Source organism: Notothenia rossii, assembly GCF_949606895.1.
Source record: "Notothenia rossii genome assembly, contig: scaffold_158, whole genome shotgun sequence".
In the NCBI taxonomy this organism is placed as follows: Eukaryota; Metazoa; Chordata; class Actinopteri; order Perciformes; family Nototheniidae; genus Notothenia; species Notothenia rossii.
In genome coordinates, this window is record NW_027640215.1 from 82,621 (window position 1) to 108,003 (window position 25,383).

The following is a 25,383-nucleotide window of genomic DNA, read 5'->3' on the forward strand; positions in this document are numbered from 1 at the left end:
TATGCATTAGTAAGTGTGATGGTGTTCATGAGGTGTTGCTTCGAGACAGATGTCGCTCCGCGATGCGTCGCTCTAGGATGGATGAATACAATTATTACAGTATACCCACTACAAAAAAGTAGACTACACCACTGGATCGGCCTAACGTGAGGAGAGCTTGGTCTGAACCACGCAGCTCTGCAGCTTGTGCAGCACACAGAGAGGACTATGGACACAAGTGATGAAGATGAACACCGTGGACACAGAGAGAGAATACCAACATTACGCTCAAGCCAGTTTGATGGGGCTGGCTCATGGAGAGACTTCCTCTTCCATTTTGAAGGATGTGCTGAGGCTAACCTCTGGTCAGAGAGGACTATGGCTGTGCATCTCAGATTCAGCTTGACTGGACCTGCGGCTGCCATCATCCACAAGAACCCCAGATCTGCTCGCTGGAGTTATCAGCGGATGGTGAGTGAGATTGAGGCGGCCTACGGACCGTGTTCAGAGCATGCTGCTGCCATAGGCATTGAACTGAGACAGAGAGTCAGAGGAGCGGGGGAGGCCCTGCACCTGTTAAGAGAAGACATCTATGAAAAAGTTTCAATGGTGTATGCTGACCGTATTGAGTCGGAGCAGGACGTCATCAGTGTGGAGATTTTCACCAACGCCCTTGCCGATGCAGAAGTGATCCAAAGACTACGGGAGGATAAGCCGCGCACCTTGGCTAGAGCCTACGAGATAGCCCAGAGGTATGAAGCTACCAGACGAGCTGCCAGAGCCGTCACACAGCTAATGCAGTCTGGTTATCGCAATGCTGCAGAGCGGAGACCCAGGGCAGCTATGGTGCATGAAATGCTAATGTTTCCGCCTGTATGGAGGCTTTCGGGGTGTCTGAAGAGTGGGCTGCGGAGCCCGTTAGCACACAGAGTAAAGCACCGAGGTTTAACCAGCAGTGGTCGCCTAACAGAGCTAAACCTGTACAAATGAACTCTAGAGAAGTCATCTGCCACAACTGCTCTGGTGTGGGGCACATACAAAGGAACTGTCCCTCTTCCCGAAAAGGCAAACAGCATGCACCTAATAACACTCCAGCTCCTGACTCAGGTACGGTGGTCACATGCAATAAAGGCTCTGATGATGACATGAGTATCCGGATACTGATACAGAGACAGGAACTGTGTGCTCTGCTCGACTCTGGCGCTCGGAGGAATGTACTCCCCCTCCGCCACTTCAACGCCATTCCTGTTGAATCGAGGCTTCAAATCCAGCCATCCATCGTACGAGTGTTACAAGGCATCGGTCCTGAGGGCATCGCTGTCCGAGGGGAAGTCAACCTGCCAGTTCAAGCCGGAAGCAAGGTAACCAATGTGAGCTTTATTATGGCAGACACAGCTGAAAATACAGAGGTTATCCTGGGGCACCCTTTTCTGCTGCAGTCACAGGGTTTCCCACACATAGAGTATACTTGGGCGGGCCGCCCAGATATATTAACGGCCGCCCAAGTATATTTCTCTACCTGTTTAGTTTTTGGTTTTTTTCGTCCGCAATCGTGACGCAATCTGCGATCGATTTACTTATGGACAATGATCCCTCGTTCTACGCGTCCTGTACCCAGTCCCGGACTGGCCATCGGGAGGACCGGGGGGTTTCCCGATGGCCTGGCCTGTTAAGTGGCCTGCCTCACACAGGCTGACTGGCTGTCTACATGATCTGGCCTGTCGACATGGCCACTGTCATACAGATCATAAAACAAAGCCCTTGATTGGTCTCTGTGTGTCATTCAAGCCCGGGATAACCTCAGTTCAGGTGAGGTAAAGGACTCTGAGTGTTTAGATAGTTAACTTAGTCTAAGTTCTCAGTGGGTCTCAAACGGTGTGGTCACCATTTATGTAAAAACATATTTCCATTTGAGGGGGTAGTGATTAGTAAAATATGCAGGAATAATAAATAAAAAAATGCTAACTAGGTGAAAAAAGGTAAGATACACTTTTAAAACTTGTTGAGAGCTAAAACTAGTCTTTGCTGCTGCTTCAAAGAGGAGCAGGGGGGAGAGGGGGGAGAGGAGGGAGAGGCTGATTCAGGAGCACAGACACACTCACAACTATAAATGAACCAAAAATAAATAAATAAACAAGTTTCACTGTTTTTTTCATATTGGAAATGGGATGTTATTGGTTATGGCTATGATTTTATGATTATTGAAATGTATACGGTTCTGTTTCATAGGTGTTCCCATAGATCTAGTCTCTTTATTTTCCCCTCAAAGTGCACCAGATTGATGCATTTAACTCCAACATTTAAAAACAATTCTTACCGGTTACCATGTCTACCATGGACGTTTTTTTAAATAGTAACCCATGTCCATATGTTTATTTGTGGGTAGTAGATTTAAACTATAGGGCTATCACTCAGGGCCCTGCCTGTACCTGTTCGCTCTGCCATGGCGTGAAGGGTCTGCTAGCAAGCGACCAACAGAAAGGTTAGTGTTAATGTTGTTGCACGTCACAGAGGCACGTCACCCCCCTCCCCCCGTTACCACCACCCCCCCAAGTATATTTCAGATCTGTGGGAAACACTGAGTCACATGCTCACTTGGACTATGGTCGCAGGGAAATCACCCTCTTCGGTGAGAGAGTGCCTCGCTCAAAACCCAGCAGACAGCCTGAAGTGCACCTCGTCAGGGTATCCCGCACAACAGTATTGGAGTCGGGGTGTGAGTATGTGGTGCCTGGTACTGCCCGCCTCCGCTCTGCTGTTAATAAAGATATGATGCTGACCCCCACTAAAGGCTTTATTGAGAGACAGCACGTCCTGGCAGCCCGTGTTGTTGTACAGACCCGGCATTCCTCCAACATTCCCATGCGGATTTACAATCCTGGTCCTGCATCTGTTACTCTGAAGAGAGGGGTGGTGGTCGGAGTTCTTCAGCCAGCTGAGGTGTTGGGGGTAGTGGATCTCCATCCGACCAAGTCCCCAGTAACATCAGACCCCAATGACTTTCCTGTTATATCTGTGCCCAGTCATCTACAGGACATGTATGCAGAGAGCTGTGCTCACCTGTCTGTGGAGGACAGAGCCGGGCTAGCTCACGTGCTAAGGAGGTTCGGTGATGTCTTCTCCACCGGGCCCACTGACCTTGGCCGAACCAGCTTAGTGTAGCACGACATACAGACTACTCCTGGGCAGCCTGTGAAGCAGCCGCCACGCAGAATGGCCAGAGACAAACAGAGATCTGCAGGTACAGCAGAGCCTGGAGTCTGGTGTAGCTCGTCCCAGCAACAGCAGCTGGGCTGCACCTATTGTCATGGTGAGGAAGAAAGACCAAAGCCCGCGATTATGTGTGGATTACAGACCCCTTAACGAAAGGACTATTAAAGATGCCTATCCCCTGCCACGTATTCAGGACACTCAGGACACACTGTCCACTGCCAGGTAATTCAGTGCACTAGACTTGACTTCAGGCTACTGGCAGGTGGAATTGACACCAAGGGCCCGCAAAACCGCAGCTTTGTGCACTCGCAAGGGGCTTTGAATGGAACGTCATGCCCTTTGGACTGTGCAATGCACCGGCCACGTTTCAGAGGCTAATGGACAGAGTATTAGCGGGATTTCAGTGGGAGACGTGCTTGATGAAATCATCGTCCTGGGGCGGGACAGTTCCGAAATGCTAAGCCGGCTCAGTGAAGTGTTCGCCAGGCTACGAGGAGCTAACCTGAAGCTGAAACCGTCAAAGTGCTGCCTTTTCCGGGAGAAGGTGGGTGAGTGGTCTACGCCTCGTAACATCTCTGAGGTACGTCAGTTTGTGGGCCTGGCATCATATTACAGACGCTTTGTGGAAAACTTTGCTACAATAGCTAAACCTCTTCACGAGCTGACCATAAAATTGGACAGAGGAATGCCAGGAGAGCTGAAAGGACGACTGTCAACAGCTCCTGTCCTAGGCTACCCCCTTGACAGCGGCGAGATGCTTCTCGACACCGATGCTAGTGACTGGGGAATCGGAGCAGTCCTCTGCCAAATCCAGGGGGTGAGGAGAGGGTGCTAGCCTATGGAAGCAGGAGGTTGTCAGCCACAGAACAAAACTATAGGTTACTTACGTAACCCCAGTTCTCAGAGTAACATGAAGTGAGATGTCTCACTATGGGATGCGCCTCATCGCGGAGCAAACAGAAGCATTAATCTCATTACGCCAATCCTGATTGGCTGGTGATCTTGACGTCAGCGTCAGGGAATCCACCCCCTATAAGTAGCTTGCGCTACGCCGCATGCGTCATTCAAAATAAGCACCTCTTCTCGCTTCACCATAGCAAGGAGGGCCGTCTGGTGAGACATCTCACTTCATGTTACTCTGAGAACTGGGGTTACGTAAGTAACCTATAGTTCTCATTCATAACACTCCGTTCGATGTCTCACTATGGGATATTGTAGCTCCTGTATTGCCAGACGAGCTTATCTCAAAAGTCACCAAGACCAACCAGAACTTAACAGTTAGAGCTCTAACTCAGCAGGGGGCCCAGCACTGCATGGGCCACACTGGGAGCAAAGACGTCTAATCTGTAAAAGCGGACAAAAGTGAGCGGCGAGGACCAGCTCGCTGCTGCACAAATGTCTTGGATGGAAACACCCCTGAACAAAGCCCAGGATGTAGCCAGACCACGAGTCGAATGAGCACGCAAACCCGAAGGTGCCTGCAGACCCTGACTCGTGTAAGCCAAAGCAATTGCCTCCACAATCCAGTGAGAGAGCCGTTGCTTAGTAACAGGCTTGCCCTTCTGAGGGTTAGCCCAGGACACAAAGAGTTGGTCATTATGACGAAACTCTTTTGATCTGTCCATATAAGTGCGTAAAGCACGGACTGGACATAGCAAATTCGGCTGCTGTTCCCCGGAGGGACACAGCGGCGGAGGAAATGCCTCAATGTCAAAGGGGGTACATGAACCAACCACCTTAGGTATAAAGGCAGGGTTGGGCTTCAGCAACACTCTCGTTAACCCTCGGGCGAACTGAGTGCATGAAGGATGTACAGATAGCGCATGAATGTCACTGACTCGCTTGGCGGATGCCAGGGTCAGTAACAGCACTGTCTTGAGTGACAGGTGCTTCATGTCAGCTTCTTCCAGGGGTTCAAATGGGGCTCGAGTGAGCCCATCTAAAACCACTGTCAAGTCCCATAAGGGCACCAGTGACCTGGAAACAGGAAGGAGCCTGCGAGCTCCCTTCATAAAACGGCAGACCAGAGGATGTTGGCCGGCCGTCTTACCCTCAAAACCCACATGGCATGCAGCAATAGCAGCCAGGTAGACTTCGATCGTGGAGAAAGCTCTGTGTTTATCAATTAGGTCCTGTAGAAATGATAAAATCACTCCCACAGGGCATTGAAAAGAGGTGTGCCCTTTTTGAAGGCACCAGTCCTCAAACACCCTCCACTTGCAGTCATAAAGAGACCTAGTGGAGGAAGCAGGAGGACCGGAGGCCAAATGTGCGTGAGCGCGTCCACGCCTAATGGTGCGTTTTGATCGCGCATTGAAAAGAAAAGCTGACAGTGAGCATTTTCTTTTGATGTGAACAGATCTACCGCGGCTCGGCCGTAACGCACCCACAGCTGGCTCACAACCATTGGATGTAGAGTCCAGTCTGCATATAGTGGTACACCCCGGGACAGCAGGTCTGCCCCGAGGTTCATCACACCCGGTACGTGCGTCGCTCTCAGAGAGAGGAGACGGCCGCAGCTCCACAAGATCAGTTTGCGTGCCAGCATGTGTAACTGGAGAGAGCGCAAACCCCCTTGTCGGTTTATATACGATATTGTGGTCGTATTGTCCGTCCTCACAAGGACATGGTGTCCTCTGAGAAAAGGCAGAAAGCGTTTTAGGGTGAGGAACACCGCTAAAAGCTCCAGGTAATTTATGTGCGACCGCTGGAGGTCTCTGCTCCAGAGACCCCTCACCGGACGACCTTCGTAAATACCTCCCCAGCCTGTCAGACATGCGTCTGTGGTGACCACCTTCCGTGAAAGGACAGCACCCATAGGCACGCCCCGTACCAGAAAAGTCGGGTGCAGCCAGTGGCGCAGTGCCATTACGCATTTCACAGTAACCATCACTCTCCGTGCTCCATGACGCGCGGGGTTTAGTTTTAGAGCGGCTACCCAGCGCTGAAACTCCCTCATGTGTAACCGTCCCAGCCGTACAACCAGGATGGCTGATGCCATGAGCCCCAGTAACCGGAGGCATGATCTGAAAAGAACATGTTTGCGCAGCTGGAAATGAGCGAGGCAAGCTCTGAAAGCTTTCACTCTTTCCGCTGACAGGCGGGTGTGAACCCAGGAAGAGTACAGTCTGTGCCGGGCACAACATGCTCTTTTCTGTGTTTATTATGAAACCCAGGTTGAGCAGGTGCTTTACGAGGACATTTGTCTGCGTAATAGCCTCCTGTTCCGACTGTGCGAGAAGCAGCCAGTCGTCTAGGTAGGTTGCCAGGCGAATACCCTGTTGTCTTAACGGGGCTATCGCGGCTTCCGTACATCGTACAAACACTCTTGGACTGAGAGACAGACCGAAGGGAAGTACTCTGTATTCGTAACAGATCCCCTGAAATGCGAACCTCAGATATTTCCTGTGTGGGTAATATACTGGGATGTGGAAATACGCATCTTTCAGGTTGACTGATGTAAACCAGTCGTTTTGTCGCACGAGACGCAGCAGAGATGTGTGAGTGAGCATTCTGAATTTGTATCTTCTTAGATATTTGTTCAGAGCCCTCAAATCTAGTATTGGCCGAATTCCGTTCCCTCCCCGTTTGGGAACGAGGAAATACTTGGAATAAAAGCCGCTCTGACTCTGCTCGGCGGGTATTATAGATATAGCCTCCTTTTCTAGAAGTGAGAGAATCTCTCTTTCTAGAATGTGGGCTGACTCCCCTCGGGCCTGTGAATACAGAACGCCCGAGAAGCAAGGGGGGGTGACAGCGAATTGGAGTCTGTAACCCTGTGTAACTGTCTTGAACACCCAAGCAGACGTTGTGAGCATCTTCCACTGTTCGCTCCTTAGAGCCAGCGGAGATGTCACGTCTTTTGCTCTCTGAGTCTCTATTTGTTGTGTTATGGGGCCCTCTAGTGTCTGAACACGGTGGTACCCCGATTTGACAGTCCCCACCGACACTGCGCATGCGCGTGACGGAGGTGCCTTCACAACCCCAGCCGGCACTGCGCCTGCACGTGACGGTGGTAGCCTCACAGCCCCAGTCGTTACTGCGCATGCGCGTGGCGGCGGTGCCTTCACAGACCCGTTCATCGTCCGCCTTTTGAGAGAGGCCGTAGCTGCTCTCAAAAGGGGAACAAATGGCGGGCTGTTTATTGGTTTTATTGTTTTCTCTTTCATTTTTCTGAGCTGCGCCCTCAGCCTGAGGCCTGGATGCGTCAGCGGAAAATGCTTTATCCGAGAAAACAGAGCAATATTGTGACATGTGTTTTGGTGCACTTGAGGATGGCTTTGAGGCATCTCTCGAGGCAGCGGGAACACATCTGGAGCTGGGGAACCTTCCAGCTCCGTCACCGAGGGAAGAAGAGGAGGCTGTCAGGCCGCCAGCTTCTTCTTCCTCGCCTGCTGGCCGAAATTCCGGGTTGGCTGCGCCTGGGCTGCAGCCGGAACCGGAGACTTTCTGGGCCAATTCGCCTTCGTCTCCTGCCTGGGCTGGGGACTCGGGGCGGGCCGTGACCTCTGCTGTTTCAGTACTTTAAACCGAGCAGCTGAGGTAGCTTGGGCGAGGGACTGCCGCTGTGAAGGCAGCGGCTGGACCCATCGAGGAAGACAGAGGTGGAGGGCCTCGTCTTCCTTCTTCTTGGACTCGCATCTCTTCTGCATAGAAGCGAGCGCAGATCCAAAAATCCCCTCGGGAACGATGGGCATGTCCAGCACATCCTCTCTTTCCCGGTCTGGGAGGTTGGTGAGGTTGAGCCATCTAGCTCTTTCCTGCACCACCATAATTCCCATTGCCTTTCCCGTGGCCTGGACGGCGCAGCGTTGAACGCGGAGACAGATGTCCGTGATCGCGGCTATCTCGTCCAGTACTGCCGGTCCAGGATTACTCGATAGATCCTCGCAGAGCTCCGCTTGGTAAGCGGTTAGCAGCGAGGAAATGTTCAAAGCCCTGGCAGACAATGCTGCGGCTCTGTAGGACCGTTCAGTCATGGTTGACTGGAACCGGTCCGCCTTTGCCGGCAGCGTGGGGTTCCTGCTCGGTGTAGTCGCCATCCTCGGGAGGAGGTGAGCTGCCACCAGCGGTTCCATCGGCGGTATGCGGAGCAGGCCGAGCCTCTCCATACCGTCGCAGTCTAGGGGAGGAGGCACCCTGGATTGGGGCCTTGTTGCTGAAGGGCCGGTCTCTTCACGAGACCGACACATCATCCAACATCTCCGGGAAGACCGGCAGGAGTTGCCTCTTTGTCCTCGTTGCTTGGGGCAAATTTTTCCCCTCGTAACGGGACCTGTAGGTCTCCTTGGCCATTTCGGGCCATGGGATGTCTAGTCTGGCTGCGGCACGCTGACACAAGGCCTGCAGGTCTATACTCAGACAGGGCGAAGCTGGTGTGCTATCGCCCGGGAGAGCAGCCATCGCTCCCGGCTTTGCAGCCTGAGCTGATGACACGAAGACATCATCGTCTTGCTGATCAGAGTCGGACAGGAGGAATCCAGAGGTTTCATCCTCTTCGTCCTCCATGTAGTCCAACTCCGGGACATCATCCGCGGGCGAGACCATGGTGAGGTCCAGTTGGGAGCCCCAGCTTGACACAGCGCGGGGCTCCGCTCGCACGTCCCTCGCTGCCACCGAGTCCCAGCCTGACACGGCGCGGGATAGCTTGGTTCAGTCTGTGGACTGTTAAGCTAGCCCGGCTACCAATATAGAGATGTGCTCTGAAGCGAGAAGAGGTGTTTGAATGACGCATGCGGCGTAGCGCAAGCTACTTATAGGGGGTGGATTCCCTGACGCTGACGTCAAGATCACCAGCCAATCAGGATTGGCGTAATGAGATTAATGCTTCTGTTTGCTCCGCGATGAGGCGCATCCCATAGTGAGACATCGAACGGAGTGTTATGAATGAGAACTATTGCACCACCAGACGCGAACTTCTGGCAGGCGTGGAGTTTGCCTGTCACTTCAGACAATACCTGCTTGGCAGACCATTCACTCTCCGGACTGATCACAGCAGCCTGCGCTGGTCAACCAGGTTAAAAGAACCAGAGGGACAGCTGGCCCGCTGGCTAGAGTAGCTGGCAGAGTATGATTTTCAGGTGGTTCATCGAACGGGGGGAAACCACCAAAATGCAGACGCACTTTCCAGGAGGCCCTGCAGGGAGTCGTGCCCCTGCACAGTGCGACCTGACAGACAGTACAGCTGAAGTTGCCATATGGACTCACACAGAGCAACCTCTAGTGGGGGTAGCTGAGCCAGAGGTTCCTCCAGTGGGGGTAGCTGAGCCAGAGTTTCCTCCAGTGGGGGTAGCTGAGCCAGAGTTTCCTCCAGTGGGGGTAGCTGAGCCAGAGGTTCCTCCAGTGGGGGTAGCTGAGCCAGAGTTTCCTCCAGTGGGGGTAGCTGAGCCAGAGTTTCCTCCAGTGGGGGTAGCTGAGCCAGAGGTTCCTCCAGTGGGGGTAGCTGAGCCAGAGGTTCCTCCAGTGGGGGTAGCTGAGCCAGAGTTTCCTCCAGTGGGGGTAGCTGAGCCAGAGTTTCCTCCAGTGGGGGTAGCTGAGCCAGAGTTTCATCCAGTGGGGGTAGCTGAGCCAGAGTTTCCTCCAGTGGGGGTAGCTGAGCCAGAGTTTCATCCAGTGGGGGTAGCTGAGCCAGAGTTTCCTCCAGTGGGGGTAGCTGAGCCGAACCTGCTAAATCCAAGCATCAACTGGGTGAGTGATATTCCCAACACCAGCTTATTCTCTGGTTGGACTCAAGAACAGCTGAGAATGGCTCAGGAATCTGACCCTGACATTGCACCAGTAAAAAAGTGGATGGATGAAGGGAGAGGCCGGCTGCCATATGCAGACATAGCACACTTCAGCCCCGCTGCTAAAACATACTGGGCACAGTGGAATAGACTTTACCAGAAAGATGGAGTGCTAATGAGGAAATATTATAGCACTGAAGGAACAACGTTTTACCCCCAGATTGTGCTGCCTCATATGTACCGCAGTTCAGTGACGGAGAAGATGCATGACGGTCCTGTGGGAGGCCATTTTGGAGTAGAAAGAACTCTCACGCGCCTGCAAACCAGATATTTCTGGTATAACATGAAAGACGATGTCACACTCTGGTGCCGCACCTTCCCCAGCTGTGCTGCTAAAGCTCGCCCGAAGAAAACTCCTCGAGCGGCTCTGGGCACGGTGCGAGTCGGTGCCCCCAGGGAGAGGATTGCAGTTGATGTGATGGGCCCTTTACATGAAACAGAGAGACACAATAGCTACATACTAGTAGTGCAAGACTACTTCAGTAAGTGGGTAGAAGCCTATCCAGTCCCAGACCAGCAAGCATCCACAGTGGCAGAAAAGATCGCCTCTGAGTGGGTGTGTAGGTACGGAGCTCCCCAGTGCTTGCACAGTGACCAGGGCACACATTTAGAGTCAGCTGTTTTCCAGGGGATGTGCGAGCTGCTGGGGATTGACAAGACTCGAACTACCCCATTTCACCCACAGTCTGATGGACAGGTAAGTAGTAAGATTCATCCCGCTTTCGTCTCATTAGTATGCATAGAAAGTGACAGGTGCTGTGACAGGTCACACCTCTACCTACTTATGCTAATGAGCTAAGTCCCGCCTCCCCTTTGTTCGAGGTGTGAGATCCCAAGTAGGTGTGAGATCCGTCGATAGGAGGTGGTTGATGTGTATTCACAGGTGTGAAAAGCCCCCACTGTTGCGCCTTGTGGTGTATCATAAACAATGTTTCAATCACATTAGTATGCATAAAAAGTGACAGGTGGGCCCGCCCCCCAAGTGTGTGTGTGTGTTTGTGTGTGTGTGGGTGTGCGGACCATCACTGATGTCCTCCCAAGGAGGTGTGTGTGTGTGTGTGTGTGTGTGTGTGTGTGTGTGTGTGTGTGTGTGTGTGTGTGTGTGTGTGTGTGTGTGTGTGTGTGTGTGTGTGTGTGTGTGTGTGTGTGTGTGTGTGTGTGTGTGTGTGTGTGTGTGTGTGTGTGTGTGTGTGTGTGTGTGTGTGTGTGTGTGTGTGTGTGTGTGTGGAGAGACCTTCACTCCAGAGCTATAGGTGCCTGTCTTAACACCCCATGGCCCTGCAGTCGGCCAGAGGCTGTAAAAAGTCCTGGAAAGCAGGCAGGCACCTCGTTTGAGAGATGACTGTGTGTGTATTAGAGAGCCTGAGGAGACACATTTTTACCGCCCATGCTTGACTGTTTATCTGTGCACTTTTCAACTGTATACAATACAACACAAAAATGCTCAGTGCTGCTAAGAAATAAGTTCAGAAAGCTCTGAAAGCTCTAACAAAAGTAACTCTCCAGGTATTTCAGACAGAGTATGCGGATTCGGTTTGATCAGAACAAAGAAAACACATTTTGCCTTCCTAATGTCACACTTTCCTCTTTTCTATGGCCTGTGTCTGTAGAGTTTGGGGAGACTTCCTCACCCCTTCCTTCCATCTCTCTCTCTCTCTGTTTCTGCTGATGTGTAAAATATACAAAATAACGTTTTATATACTTACTCTCTTGTTAAAAGGCGATGAAGTTTGCAGCGTATGCCAGCCATCAGTGTTCTAGTTTTAAGGCTTTGCATACCTCAAAGTGTGTCTAAAAGTATCTTGGAAAAAAAAAAAAAAAAGCCAAAATTCGCCTAGGCCATTTAAAAGAAACCGAATTGCTGCTAAGAAATAAGTTCAGAAAGCTATGACTCCAGTGGAACACTGTTAGAGTCAAAAGTAACTCTCAATGTATTCAGACAGAGTATTCAGATTGGGGCTGATCAGAACAAAGAAAGCACCTTCCTCGTCAAAAGTTAGTCACACAACCCCTTACTGTCACCCTTACCTCGTCCTATGGCTGTCAGGCCTTTTGGTGTGTGTGTGTGTGTGTGTGTGTGTGTGTGTGTGTGTGTGTGTGTGTGTGTGTGTGTGTGTGTGTGTGTGTGTGTGTGTGTGTGTGTGTGTGTGTGTGTGTGTGTGTGTGTGTGTGTGTGTGTGTGTGTGTGTGTGTGTGTGTGTGAGCCTGGCCCTGCCCCCTCCTCCCCCCTTCCTGCCATCTTATCACTAGACAGAGGGGGGATGGGTTCTCTCTAAAACGAAGTGTCTGTAAAGGTGCCTGCCATCTCTCTCTATGTTTCTGCTGATACTTACTCTCTTGTTAAAAGGTGATGAAGTTTGCAGCGTAAGCCAGCCATCAGTGTTCTAGTTATAAGGTTTTGCCTCAAAAGTGTGTCTAAAAGTATCTTGGCAAGAGAAAAAAAGCCAAAATCCACCTAGGTCATTAAAAAGAAACCGAATTCCACGTTTTACAAATGAACAGACACAAATGCAGACTTGACTACTTGCAGTACTACTGGCAGTTGATTAAAGCAGATTTGTCCTTTTTCATCTCTCAAAGGTTTGGGTCCTGTTCAACACTGGGTACAGAAATATATTCAATATACAGTCATTTGTACGTAAAGATTTTTTAAGTTGTAAGCACTTAGAAATATACATTTGATTGCATTTAAAGTGGCTGTAGACAACTTATCATAATGAAGTAGTTGATTGCACAAATTTGTAATGGATGTAGAATAAAGACGACATTAGCATTTAAATTGGCTCCCTATAAGACTCGCTTTCTCTATGAAATCATGTCAGGCTCTGAGTAGTGTTCTCCCTTTCACAATAAAAAGCCCAAACACAATACTTTCTGAATCACTGCAGGAAGTAATGTGCTAAAATGCAAATACAAATAGCTTACAGTAGCTCCCAATTAGTTGAACAATCGGAAAACCGCAAGGACTGTGGAAACACCTACTGGCAAAGGATTGTGGATGCAAATTATGCAAAGAGGAAGAAAAAATATTCTATCTAAAGCTAGATAACACAATCTACGTATTGACAGTATGAGTACAACAAAAAGAGTATGCATGTTGATGCAAACGACGATGTTCAGTAAACGATCAATCAAAATCGAAGGATCCAATGTATTTTTAAATGGAGCAGAAATAGAACTAGTCTCCCAGTGCAAGTATCTTGAACAGAGAGTGTCATATTGGACTCGCACTTGACTTTTTAAGAAACATATCCAGAAAGTATCCAATACCATTAAATTCAACTTGCAACATTTTAAACAAATTAGACCTTTTTCTTAACTGTCAATGCTGCAAAGTCATACCTCCACTGTATGATTCTATCCCACATTGAATACTGTTTTACAAACTGGTCGTCTGCTTGTGCCACACACCTGAACCCCATAGAACAGCTGTTCAAGAGAGCTATACAGGTGTTTGACAGAAAGCCACAGTCATACCACCACTGTACCATCCTTGAAAATCACAATTTCTTGAGTTTTTGACATTTTTATGTCTTTTAAAAGTATGTAGTTTTAAAAAAAATTATATTTACATGGGCTGGCCCTCCTCCCCTCCCTTAGGGGAATTCATCCACAGAAAACACACTGGACGCAGCACTAGGTCAGAAACCAGAGGAGACTGTGAGGTCCACCACAGACGGACCACTTTTGACAAAATGTCCTCTCCATTAAAGGCAGCTCATTGTGGAATAGCCCCCCAACTGAGATACGGGATTGTCCCACTCTCAATAGTTTTAAAGGTCAACTTAAGGAATGGTTGAGCAACAAACAGACGTGTAATCACCGCTAAATAAATGCACTTTAACACAGGGGTATCTCCTCTTGCACTTTATGTAGCGCTTTTATCTTATCTTGCACTTTATATATCATAGCTGCTGCATTGTACTGCCATGTGGTAAATGCTTGTATGCTGCTCATGCTCTTTCTGCATATCATGTATTTCATTTTTGCTGTATATATATATATAAATGTCATGTTCTTATATGCTGTATGTGACGGGGCTACAGATGGAAATTAGCTCAGAGCTAAAAATCCGGCTCATTTACACTTGTAGGCATTATTTCTGTTTTAAAGTGTTCATCAATGTGCACTACGGTAGCCCTGAAGAAAATTAAACATTAAAATATGTTATCGATGTCCCCATTCCCAGTTTGTTTTGGGAATAATTGCGATGTTTACTATGTTTTGGTAGCTCTTAACAAAACAGAATTTTTGTAAAAGACTGCGACTCTAAAAGGCAAGTTTGTGATTTTAACACTGTTTCGATGAAACAATACATTATACAATATTACGACTTTTTGCCATATTTTTAACACAATATACTTGTACTTTTTTTTTTTGTGGTTGTAGGGCTTCAAGATATTTAGCATGTCATGCATAAACACGGTGTCATCTTTTCCTTTAAACTGACGTGCTGCCCGTTTTACAAAACAAGTTATTTTTCTACTTCTTCTTCCTCTGAATGTTCCTCCCCCGTCCTTCTTCCTTCAGCCAGCACAACAAGAATCAAGGTGGATCTGTGAAATGAAACACCTCTTCCCAAAGCGTGACTTCCCTATTGAGAGCATAGGGCAGTAGGGTCTAAACCAATTGGCCAGATAAACTAACATGCAGAACGTACGGTATGTTTGAAGACTAACCATTTATCCAGTTCAAGCTGTCTTTAAGATGTGACATTGCGCTCTGACTATTTCCCGTAAAATGGTGAAAAACTATTACTTATTCTTAAATTTGACCTCTTGCTGCTTGGTTGAAAATGATAGGACATTATACTGGTGAAAAAAACTCTCAATTCTACAGATGACTCCCCCCACTCAACGCAATAAGTCCCTCCCTCCACTCAGCAAAGCATCTAAAACTAAGGACCCCACTAAGACGACAGTTTGAAAACTAGCTATGGATCTGAGAAAAACCAAGTCTCCCCCCGCGAGTTGCATCCAGGAACAAACTCCTGGACTACCATCATCACCACCATTCTGGACACCCGAATCTTGCAGTACTACTGCTGCTTATTTTGCTCCTTGGGCCAAGACGTCTCTGTTTATGGACACAGTGAAATCAGTGTTGGTTGATATTGTGGAGGGGGTGATACATCGGTACAGAGAAGAAATATGCAACGGATGCCGAGTCAGTCACCCCGGCCAGAGGCAACACGATTGTCTGAATGACATGCCCGATTTTTTCTTCAGAAACAATTACAACGCGTTAATGAAAAGACTCTGGCTCACCGACTTCATAACTGAGATCGACCAGACTCTTATTGATAAAAAATTTTTCACGGATGATTGGATGATCCAAGGCGCTTCGGAGGCTTTTCTGCACAATCTCAAAAATTGTAGACGCCTCAAGGAGAGACTTGAAAAGATCCATGCCGAGTTGGATGGAGAAGAAAAAGACTAATAACCTGCGGTTGGTTGTAGTCAGGGATTTTTTCTTTTTCGATACATTGACTTTTTCTTTAAAGTAAAATAAAAATGGGGAACTACTATGCAAAAAGCTCCGTATATATTGATCAGAATGTAGTCAATACCCTTTTAATAAGTGTGGTGATGAGGACGATTGAAAACAGAGTGAATAGTGATCCCCGTGTAAACAGAATGGCTGAGGTTTGTAAACTAGAAGACATTTTGGATATCGTTTGTTCTGGCAGTACTATTCCTGGTCATTGGGAAACGATTGTAAACGAAACATTTAAAGTGGTCCTGGAATCTTCATTTTCCGAAACATTCTGTAACATTACCGAAGAAATGAAACAAACATCAAAAGTGTATCATGTGCTCTCATTGTATGCTCTGTTTGTAGATGTAATGCATCTGTGTGTCAAAAACAGCTACACATGAATATTTTGACTGAAGTGAAAAAACTCCATCATGATATTTCCAGTAATCTGGGGAATTCTAAGCTGGAGACGGTCCTGGGGATGTTACAATCAGTATAACTATTGATTTTGTGTGTGAAAATGTTTAAATGTAAATAGGACATTTATTTTTTTTAAATAAAAAAAAAGTGTTTTTTACATTTTAAAAACTGTTGTCTTCATTATAGCAAGGGGAGCATGTCTGATACATGTGTATTACAGTCCTGGCTTTCTGTCAAACACCTGGACCTCTCTTGAACAGCTGTTCTATGGGGTTCAGGTGTGTGGCACAAGCAAACGACCAGTTTGTAAAACAGTATTCAATGTGGGATAGAATCATACAGTGGAGGTATGACTTTGCAGCATTGACAGTTAAGAAAAAGGTCTAATTTGTTTAAAATGTTGCAAGTTGAATTTAATGGTATTGGATACTTTCTGGATATGTTTCTTAAAAAGTCAAGTGCGAGTCCAATATGACACTCTCTGTTCAAGATACTTGCACTGGGAGACTAGTTCTATTTCTGCTCCATTTAAAAATACATTGGATCCTTCGATTTTGATTGATCGTTTACTGAACATCGTCGTTGAGAGTTTTTTCACCAGTATAATGTCCCTCGCTGTTTGAGTCTTTTTTTTTTAAGTTATTTTTTCATCTATCATTTTCAACCAAGCAGCAAGAGGTCAAATTTAAGAATAAGTAATAGTTTGTCACGATTTTACGGGGGATAGTCAGAGCGCAATGTCACATCTTAAAGACAGCTTGAACTGGATAAATGGTTAGTCTTCAAACATACCGTACGTTCTGCATGTTAGTTTATCTGGCCAATTGGTTTAGACCCTACTACCCTATGCTCTCAATAGGGAAGTCACGCTTTGGGAAGAGGTGTTTCATTTCACAGATCCACCTTGATTCTTGTTGTGCTGGCTGAAGGAAGAGGGACGGGGGAGGAACATTCAGAGGATGAAGAAGCAGAAAAATAACTTGTTTTGTAAAACGGGCAGCACGTCAGTTTGAAGGAAAAGATGACACCGTGTTTATGCATGACATGCTAAATATCTTGAAGCCCTACAACCACAAAAAAAAGATTGTGTTAAAAATATGGCAAAAAGTCGTAATATTGTATAATGTATTGTTTCATCGAAACAGTGTTAAAATCACAAACTTGCCTTTTAGAGTCGCAGTCTTTTACAAAAATTCTGTTTTGGTAAGAGCTACCAAAACATAGTAAACATCGCAATTATTCCCAAAACAAACTGGGAATGGGGACATCGATAACATATTTTAATGTTTAATTTTCTTCAGGGCTACCGTAGTGCACATTGATGAACACTTTAAAACAAAAATAATGCCTACAAGTGTAAATGAGCCGGATTTTAGCTTTGAGCTAATTTCCATCTGTAGCCCCGTCACATACAGCATATAAGAACATGACATTTATATATACATATATACAGCAAAAATAAATACACTATATGCAGAAAGAGCATGAGCAGCATATTCAAGGATGGTGCAGAGGTGGTATGAATGTGGCTTTCTGTCAAACACCTGGATAGCTCTCTTGAACAGCTGTTCTATGGGTTTCAGGTGTGTGGCACAAGCAGACGACCAGTTTTTAAAACAGTATTCCATGTGGGATAGAATCATACAGTAGAGGTATGACTTTGCAGCATTGACAGTTAAGAAAAAGGTCTAATTTGTTTAAAATGTTGCAAGTTGAATTTAATGGTATTGGTTACTTTCTGGATATGTTTCTTAAAAAGTCAAGTGCGAGTTCCAATATGACTCTCCCTGTTCAAGATACTTGCACTGGGAGACTAGTTATATTTCTGCTCCATTTAAAAATACATTGGATCCTTCGATCCTTAAAACTAGAATAATGATGGCTGGCTTACGCTACAAACTTCATCACCTTTTAACAAGAGAGTAAGTATATAAAACGTTATTTTGTATATTTTACACATCAGCAGAAACAGAGAGAGATGGCAGGACACTGTGTTTTAGAGAGAACCCCTCCCCCCTGCGTCAGCAAACGGCTTGCGCGGTAATACCATCGCCCAGATGGTCCGCTTTTAGTTTCCCAGACGGTGCTTGTCAGGACTCTTTTCACTTCTGGCGGCGGGGGGATATTTCCTTCTTCTTCCTCCACATTGAGGGGTAACGGTGAAAACTCTTCTCTGATCTCGCTTTTTGTTTGCGTTTCTTTGCTTTTTGTTGCAAATATCTTGTACACCGCTGGTTTCACAGTATTTTCTTGATGCACTACTTCTTCCGATACAATAGTTGCGTGGAGATCTCTGGAAGACACCAGAGTTAACACAGCCCAATCTGTTGAGTTCAACGTCGCTTTAACACTGTGGGCATCGGCGTCGCGAGACCCTTTTCACGGGGGCATGTGCCCCCCTGTAGATCTGAGGTGCCCCGGTATGCCTGGGTCACTGATTTTTTTATTAATTTATTAATTTATTCAGGGTTCGAAATGGCGACACGCCCGCACGCCCGGGTCTAGTAACTTTCCTATCGGACTAGTAACTCTATGCACTTGCCTGCCCGTGTGTCTGGTAACTTTATAACCCCTTTGCACGGAGCGTCTTTTACAAGCATTGTGGCCGTCAATGCTGTTAAATATGTTCTTTATTCTCGCGTCCAGGAGAGAAGCTTTAAAATGAGACTAAATGGAGTCTCTGAAAAGATTCAAATGGGATACTTTAATTAAAAAAGGCGCGGTAGTGTTACAGACAGAATATTGTTCCGGCAGAAAACAGCTGTGATCCGGTTCTCCTGAGCAAGAAGAAGACAGCGGATCTCTCCCCCGGCGCTGCTATATATATCCTCTGCTGGCTCCTCCCCGCCAGCCGGCTCGCCTCGTCTCCAATGTCCGTTGTTGCATTTAAACAGAGGATAGGTTCTTTTCACATTCAATATATGCTTAACACGCCGCTTCTCCTCATATTCTCTTTCATCACTTTTCATTTAACACATTCTAAACGCTGTAATCAATACTCTAAACAATACTTCTCGGCTCGTTTGGTTTCCGGTCATTCCGGATGTTGCCACATGCTACTCTCGTCTGTAAACAATAATGTATTCAAATAAACTGTACCTTCATTTAATATTCAGCATGGTAGTATCTCGACATCTATCGTTGTAGTGTTAAATCAGTAGGTTTCGGTTTTCACCACACCAAGTCATTTCGCTTCTCAATTCATCTCTAGGAGATCGTATATTAGCCACATGCTACATGCTAACCGTAGATGAAGGATTTTCAGAATAAAAGCTTAACTGCTTGTGCACAAGAATTTCTGTTTTTTCAGTATAAAAGAGCGTTTAAACTGACGGTATGTTTAAGCTACATTATACCATCAAAACATTGATTTTAATTTCTAACAATGCGAACTCAATTTTGCTACTGTAAACCTCTCTTGCACAGCATAAGACTAGTCCTATTCAGCACACGCTGCTTTCATTTGTTTATTCGAATGTTTTTTGTCCCTTCTGATAACCCGTAGTGTTGATGCGTGTTTTGCCTTGGTAGTTCAGGATACCATGAAATAAAGCTTGCGGTCAATCTGGTAAGCAACGTAATTTTACGATGAACATAATCTTAGTTTTAGAAGTGAAGGTCACACAGGAGTAGGCTATATATTTGAATGAGTTTGCCTGGAAGCTAATCGTATAGGCTACACTGTTAAATGTTATGTGATTTGTATAAATAGCACTTTTTAATAATTTATAAAACATAATAGACTAGGCTAAATGGATGGAGATGTGAATAGCAGTGACATGCGCTGAGGTTCGTGGCTGGTGAGGCACTGACAGTTTCAGTGTCAGATTTAGAAATATATAAACCCAAGTATCTTAAATCACAAAATCTATTATTGAGGTGAAACATTTTCAAAGAAATGTGGCTTTGAACGTGAGTAGTCGATGGAGTTATCCTAACCGTCTTTTGAAACATACCTTTTAGCTCCGGCGTTGGTTTCCCATTATTTATCACTTCACGATTTGATTGATTTGATAGTATTCTGTATTTTAGTATTTAGTATCTTGTAAATGGACATCAGAAAGTTATTCGCTCGGAACAGGGATAAAGCAGCAAGGAGAAATGAGAGAGGTAAGCTAGGTAACAAGGCAACCCAAACCACTTTTAGGTAACAACCCACAAGTTGAGTTCACCACTGGTCACTAGCCTAACAGTTACATATCTGTCCAGACAAAGAGGAGCAGCAGAGTGTCGGAGGAGGTGAAGGAGAGAGGGATGTTGATGAGCACGAGCAGAGGTGATATGGCTATTAATTTAATATTAATTAGGAATAACTGCAAACAGGTTATACACAAGTAACCTTACATCTGCATATGTAAAAATGTAGATAATGAAAATGCAGACATTAGACTGTAATATGTTCATGTTGTTTCAAGACTCAGTGCAGCAGAGTGCAGAGGAGGAGAGGAGGAGATTGAAGGGACACAGGAAGGGATGACACTGAGAGATGACACTGACAGGTGAGAGTGAGACTCAGCTGACAATGTAGTTAGCTACTGTAAATGTCCCTACTTATAGATGTGATGAATGTTATTTGAACTTTTAATGGTTATCTGAGGTAACTATTGAGCATATGATTTTTTTGTACGTTGCACCAGACAGGAGAGTCAGAGGGCAGAAGAGATTGAGCTGGTTGAGGCAGGGGAAAGGCAGAGAGAGAAGGAAGGACAACAAGAGACAGACAGGCCGGAGAGATCACACCCCAGAGATGAGACTGAGAAAACAGTTGCCACAGTGGCAGAGAACATTAGACTGGGAGCAAGAGAAAAAAGCAGTGTCCACAATCTTGAGGGACATACAAGTGATCTTGGGGGAAAGAAGTCTGGCCCAAACCAAGTTAAGTTGTCAAAATATCCCCAGCACAACTTTGGTGCAAAGAATCGATCATTTAACGCCAACTGGTTTGAAAGCTTTACATGGCTGGAATATTCCAAGGCTAAAGATGCAGCGCTTTGTTTTCCCTGTAGAATATTTGGGAAACATTTGAAGAATGACACCTTTGTAAACACTGGCTTTCAAAATTGGAAAAAAGCTCTGGATGTCTATAGAGAGCATGAGAAATCACCAGCACATAAGGCAAGCATGCAGTCTTGGTGTAGTTATAAAGCCAGTGAGGCTCATGGCAGTGTTGTCGACCATTTGGATTCTGCCACTGAGCATGAAATAAAAGAGAGACGGGAGTACCTCAGCCGGGTTGTGGCTGTTACCAAGTTTTTGGGAAAACAAAATATCCCATTCCGTGGCCATGATGAGGGCATGTCCAGCGACAACCAGGGGAACTTTCTGGAATGCATGAACCTCTTGAAAGAGTTCGACCCTTTCCTTCAGACATATTCAGCACCATCACACACTACATACTTGTCACCTTCATCATAAAATGAAGTAATTCAGTGCTGTGCCCAGGAGATAACAAAAGCTATCAGTAAAGACATTAAGGAGGCTGGAATGTTTTCAGTGATGGCTGACGAAGCAAGAGATGGCAGCACTGAGCAGCTAGCTGTGTGTGTCCGATATGTTGCTGGGGGGAGTGTGCAAGAACATTTACTAGCTATGGTAGATTTGAAGGGTTTTGACGCGGAGTCCATTACAACTGCCATTGAACAACAGCTAAGGTTGAATGGCATAGACCATGTGAAGGTGGTTGCACAGGCTTATGATGGCGCCTCAGTCATGAGTGGGGCTGTTGGAGGGGTCCAAGCAAAGTTCCGAGAGAACCATCCCATGGCCATTTATGTGCACTGCTATGCACATCAATTGAATTTAGTGCTCTGTTCCACATGTCTGGCCATACCAGAGGCCAGGAAGTTATTTGACCTCCTGCAGAATGTCTATACATTCTTTTCTGGCTCCCTTGTGAACCATGACAAGTTTAAGGAGACTCAGAAACAGCTTGGCTTACAAGCTTCTGAGCTTGTACAGCTGTCCAAGACCCGATGGTCTTGCCAGCTGAGGTCTATCAACGCTATGATAGAGAATTTCCCAGCAGTTCTCACGTGCCTGTCCAATATCAGCAACCCTACGGCTGTGGGTCTGCATGCCAACCTTGCAAGGTTCTCCACAGTTTATCTATTGATGATGTTCAAGACTTTTTTGTCTGTGACAGAAAGTCTACACAAATACCTACAAAGTGAAACTGTGGACCTGGCAAAAGCTGAGGAGTTCAAATGCGCTGTGTGCGCCACTCTACAAGAAATGCGCACTGATGACAAAGCAGCTGAGGTTTATGACCGCGCAAAGGCCTTGTGCGAAACACACCAAATCCCTGAGTCATGTGCTGTACCAAGACAAAGGCAGAAGCAGAGACGCATGGAGGAGTATGTAGTCGAGTCTAGTTGTGGGGCAGCGAGTGACCTAGGGAATGCCGAGAAGTTGAGAACCGCAGTGTATCTACCTTGCCTTGACAGGATGGTTGCTGAGATGGAGCAGCGTTTTTCATCTCTCAACAGCACAGTTCTAAAAGGTGTTCAGGCCTGTAATCCAGGATCTAGCAACTTTCTCTGTGAGGAGGACCTCAGAGGTCTGGCAGATCATTATAATGTGGATCTAAAGCAAGAGGAAGTGCTGGTGGCTAAAAACTATCTGGCCAGAAAGCAGGAAAGCCTTCCAATCACTGACATGCAATGTCTTTTCAGTTTGCTGGATCATGTCATGTTCCCAACATTGACACAGGTCATTCAGATATCTCTGACCATTCCAGTGTCCAGCTGCACTTGTGAACGTACATTCAGCGTGCTGAGACGCCTCCACACGTGGTTAAGAAGCACAATGGGGCAAGACAGACTCCACCATCTTGCCATCATGTCTGTTGAGAGAGGAGCACTCTCCAAGTTAAGCCACTGTCAATTGATTGATAGCTTTGCAAAACTGAAACCGAGACGTTACAGTTTACTTTTAAAAAAATGAACATAGACCTCTCCCATCTCTCTGACCATGTACACACCTCATAGGATAGTCACCATCACACCATCATAGGATGGGGGGTTCTCTTTCAGTTTTCAGTTTTCAAGTCCATGTTTGCTGACAGATATTTCATGAAGATTCATTGTGCCTCTTTTGCCTTCATCAGTTAGTGATTTAGAGATACTGTATACAGTTAAGTTCACAAGTAGGCCAATTCAATTCAGTTTGGTTCAGGTAGGCTAGATATTTAATGATGCAGAAAATAACAATCTGATTGTACTATTTATTTATGACACTTTATTATAATAAATAAGTGCAAAAAAATGTTTGCTCGCGTGCTTGCATTAATTATCTGTGCCCATGCTTTTTTCAAAGAAATAACTGCAAAACATTTTTTTTTTCTGTGCCCCTGTTGTGCCCCTGTATAGTATTGGGTCAGCTGACGCCCCTGACTGTGGGGTCCATACATTTCTCCATTCTTCAGATTGTAGAAATGCAGTTCATTCGCCATATAGTTGAATACGTATCCCCAAACATGTTCATTTTCCAGAAGCCATTTCTCTTCAAGATCTTCGACCGGAGGTGTTTGAACCCGGCACAGATACTGCATCCGTTTCTTGATTGGCGCTCCGGACGGATGGCGGTAAGTTGTCACAGGCGTCTCGCTGATTAAAACCATATCGAGGCGTCTCTTGGACATTTTTTCTTTTTGGAAAGATGACTTGATGATTGGAAATGACTGGCTTTTTATCTGCACGGGGTTCTTCTTTTATTTATCTCACTCCACCCCCTCGGTCTTCTGACATCACATAATTGGGGCGGGCCCTTCTGTCACTTTTATGCATACTAATGTGATGGAAGCGGCATTTTGTTTTAATAGACTTGGGGGCGGGCCCACCTGTCACTTTTTATGCATACTAATGTGATTGAAACATTTGTTATGATACACCATAAGGCGCAACAGTGGGGGCTTTTCACACCTGTGAATACACATCAACCCCCTCCTATCAACGGATCTCACACCTACTTGAGATCTCACACCTCGATCAAAGGGGAGGCGGGACTTAGCTCATTTGCATAATGGGGGGAGGTGTGACCTGTCACTTTTTTATGCATACTAATGAGACGAAAGCGGGATGAATCTTACTACTCAGGTAGAGCGCTTTAATGCCACTCTGCAGAAAATCCTGGCTACCACTGCAGACAGATGTCACTGGGACTGGGATCTCATGATTCCTTATGCACTCATGGCTTATAGAGCAACTCGACACAGCTCCACCAGATTGACACCAAATATGATGCTTTTTGGAAAAGAAGTCACTGAGCCAGTCGACCTGGTCGCTGGTTTGCCACCTGACAATGACCATATCGACACTAACACCCCCCCTCAATATGTCATGAAACTGAGAGAACGTCTGGAGCAGTCTCACCAGCTGGCACGAGAAGCTCTTGGGAAATCTGTTGAGCGAACTAAAAAAACAGTTTGACAAAAACATTTGTCAAAGCCAACACAAAGTGGGAGATGCAGTCTGGCACCTGATTAAAGGCACCAAAAGGGTTACAAACAAGGTACGAAAGTTTCTGCCATCCTACGAGGGTCCTTACTTCATTGTAGGCATGTTGGATGACCTAATCTATAGACTCAAAAAGAGCCCCAGAGCCAAAGTCAAAGTTGTCCACCATGACAAGCTCAAGCCTTATTGTTCCAGGACCCCAGCAGCTGGGTGTTCAAAGACACAGAAGCCTGGGCGCCTGTCGAGGTGCCCCCCCCCCCCCCCCCCTCAGCCAGCTCAACTCATCTGACACAGTCATCGGGCCTCTCCACCTGTGGGACCCCCCATCAGACGCAGAGGATCCAGCTGTGGAGGCCGTCGAGGACCCAGGTTCTTCACCGCCAGTTACGCCGAGCAGCAGCTGGCTTCATGACAGACTTCCTCGGACTCAGCGCCCTTCCAGGGCCCCGGCCAGTGGTCCCCTACGGATTTACACCCCTCTACAGAGACCCCAGCGACTCTGCAGAGCTCCTGACATGTTAGGTGACTGGGTCAGTCACTAGGGTTTGTTCAAGTTTAACCTGAGTCAGGGTGTCAGCAGGTTAGTTCCTAACTCAGTAAAAGAAAAAAGAGTTCCAGAGTAATTCTATGCTCTAAAGCTAAAGTTATTTAATGATATTGTTATACATCCACAGATTTTTGTTCTATTTCATTTAGTTGCCTGTGGTAATGAGTTATGTGGATACTGTTTTAGTGCGTTGACACTTGATGCAGGATGTAACTGGTTAGAGAAACCAAACAGATGGTAAGATTGCTTGTTGTTGTTTGACAATTGTAATGCCTCAGAGCCACATCATATAGAGTGAAGTCACACAGTGTTTAATTTAACTGGGTTGATTAACTACATCACAGTATGTTATGTACATATCAGTATGTGTGTTTATACACCTTTGAAACGTAAACAAAAAAAAGGATCTATGCAGTATGCTTCGTGGACATTTTTATGGACATTGCCTCATGATTCAAGCTGTTTCCACAGCAAGGAAGACGCCTTCAAGGACTGTGGGAAATGGGGA

General features: G+C 46.4%; 1 protein-coding gene across 1 annotated transcript in view; it reads left to right on the forward strand.

The window, feature by feature from the left end:
• Nucleotides 1-240: 240 nt before the first annotated feature.
• Nucleotides 241-25,383, forward strand: part of LOC307026942 (uncharacterized protein) — a 32,006-nt gene continuing 6,863 nt past the window's right edge. Inside the window, exon 1 of the mRNA XM_079695102.1 lies at nucleotides 241-1,340. Coding sequence (XP_079551228.1) covers nucleotides 855-1,340 — 486 coding nt within the window. The 5' untranslated portion in view covers nucleotides 241-854. The remainder of the gene's footprint in view (nucleotides 1,341-25,383) is intronic.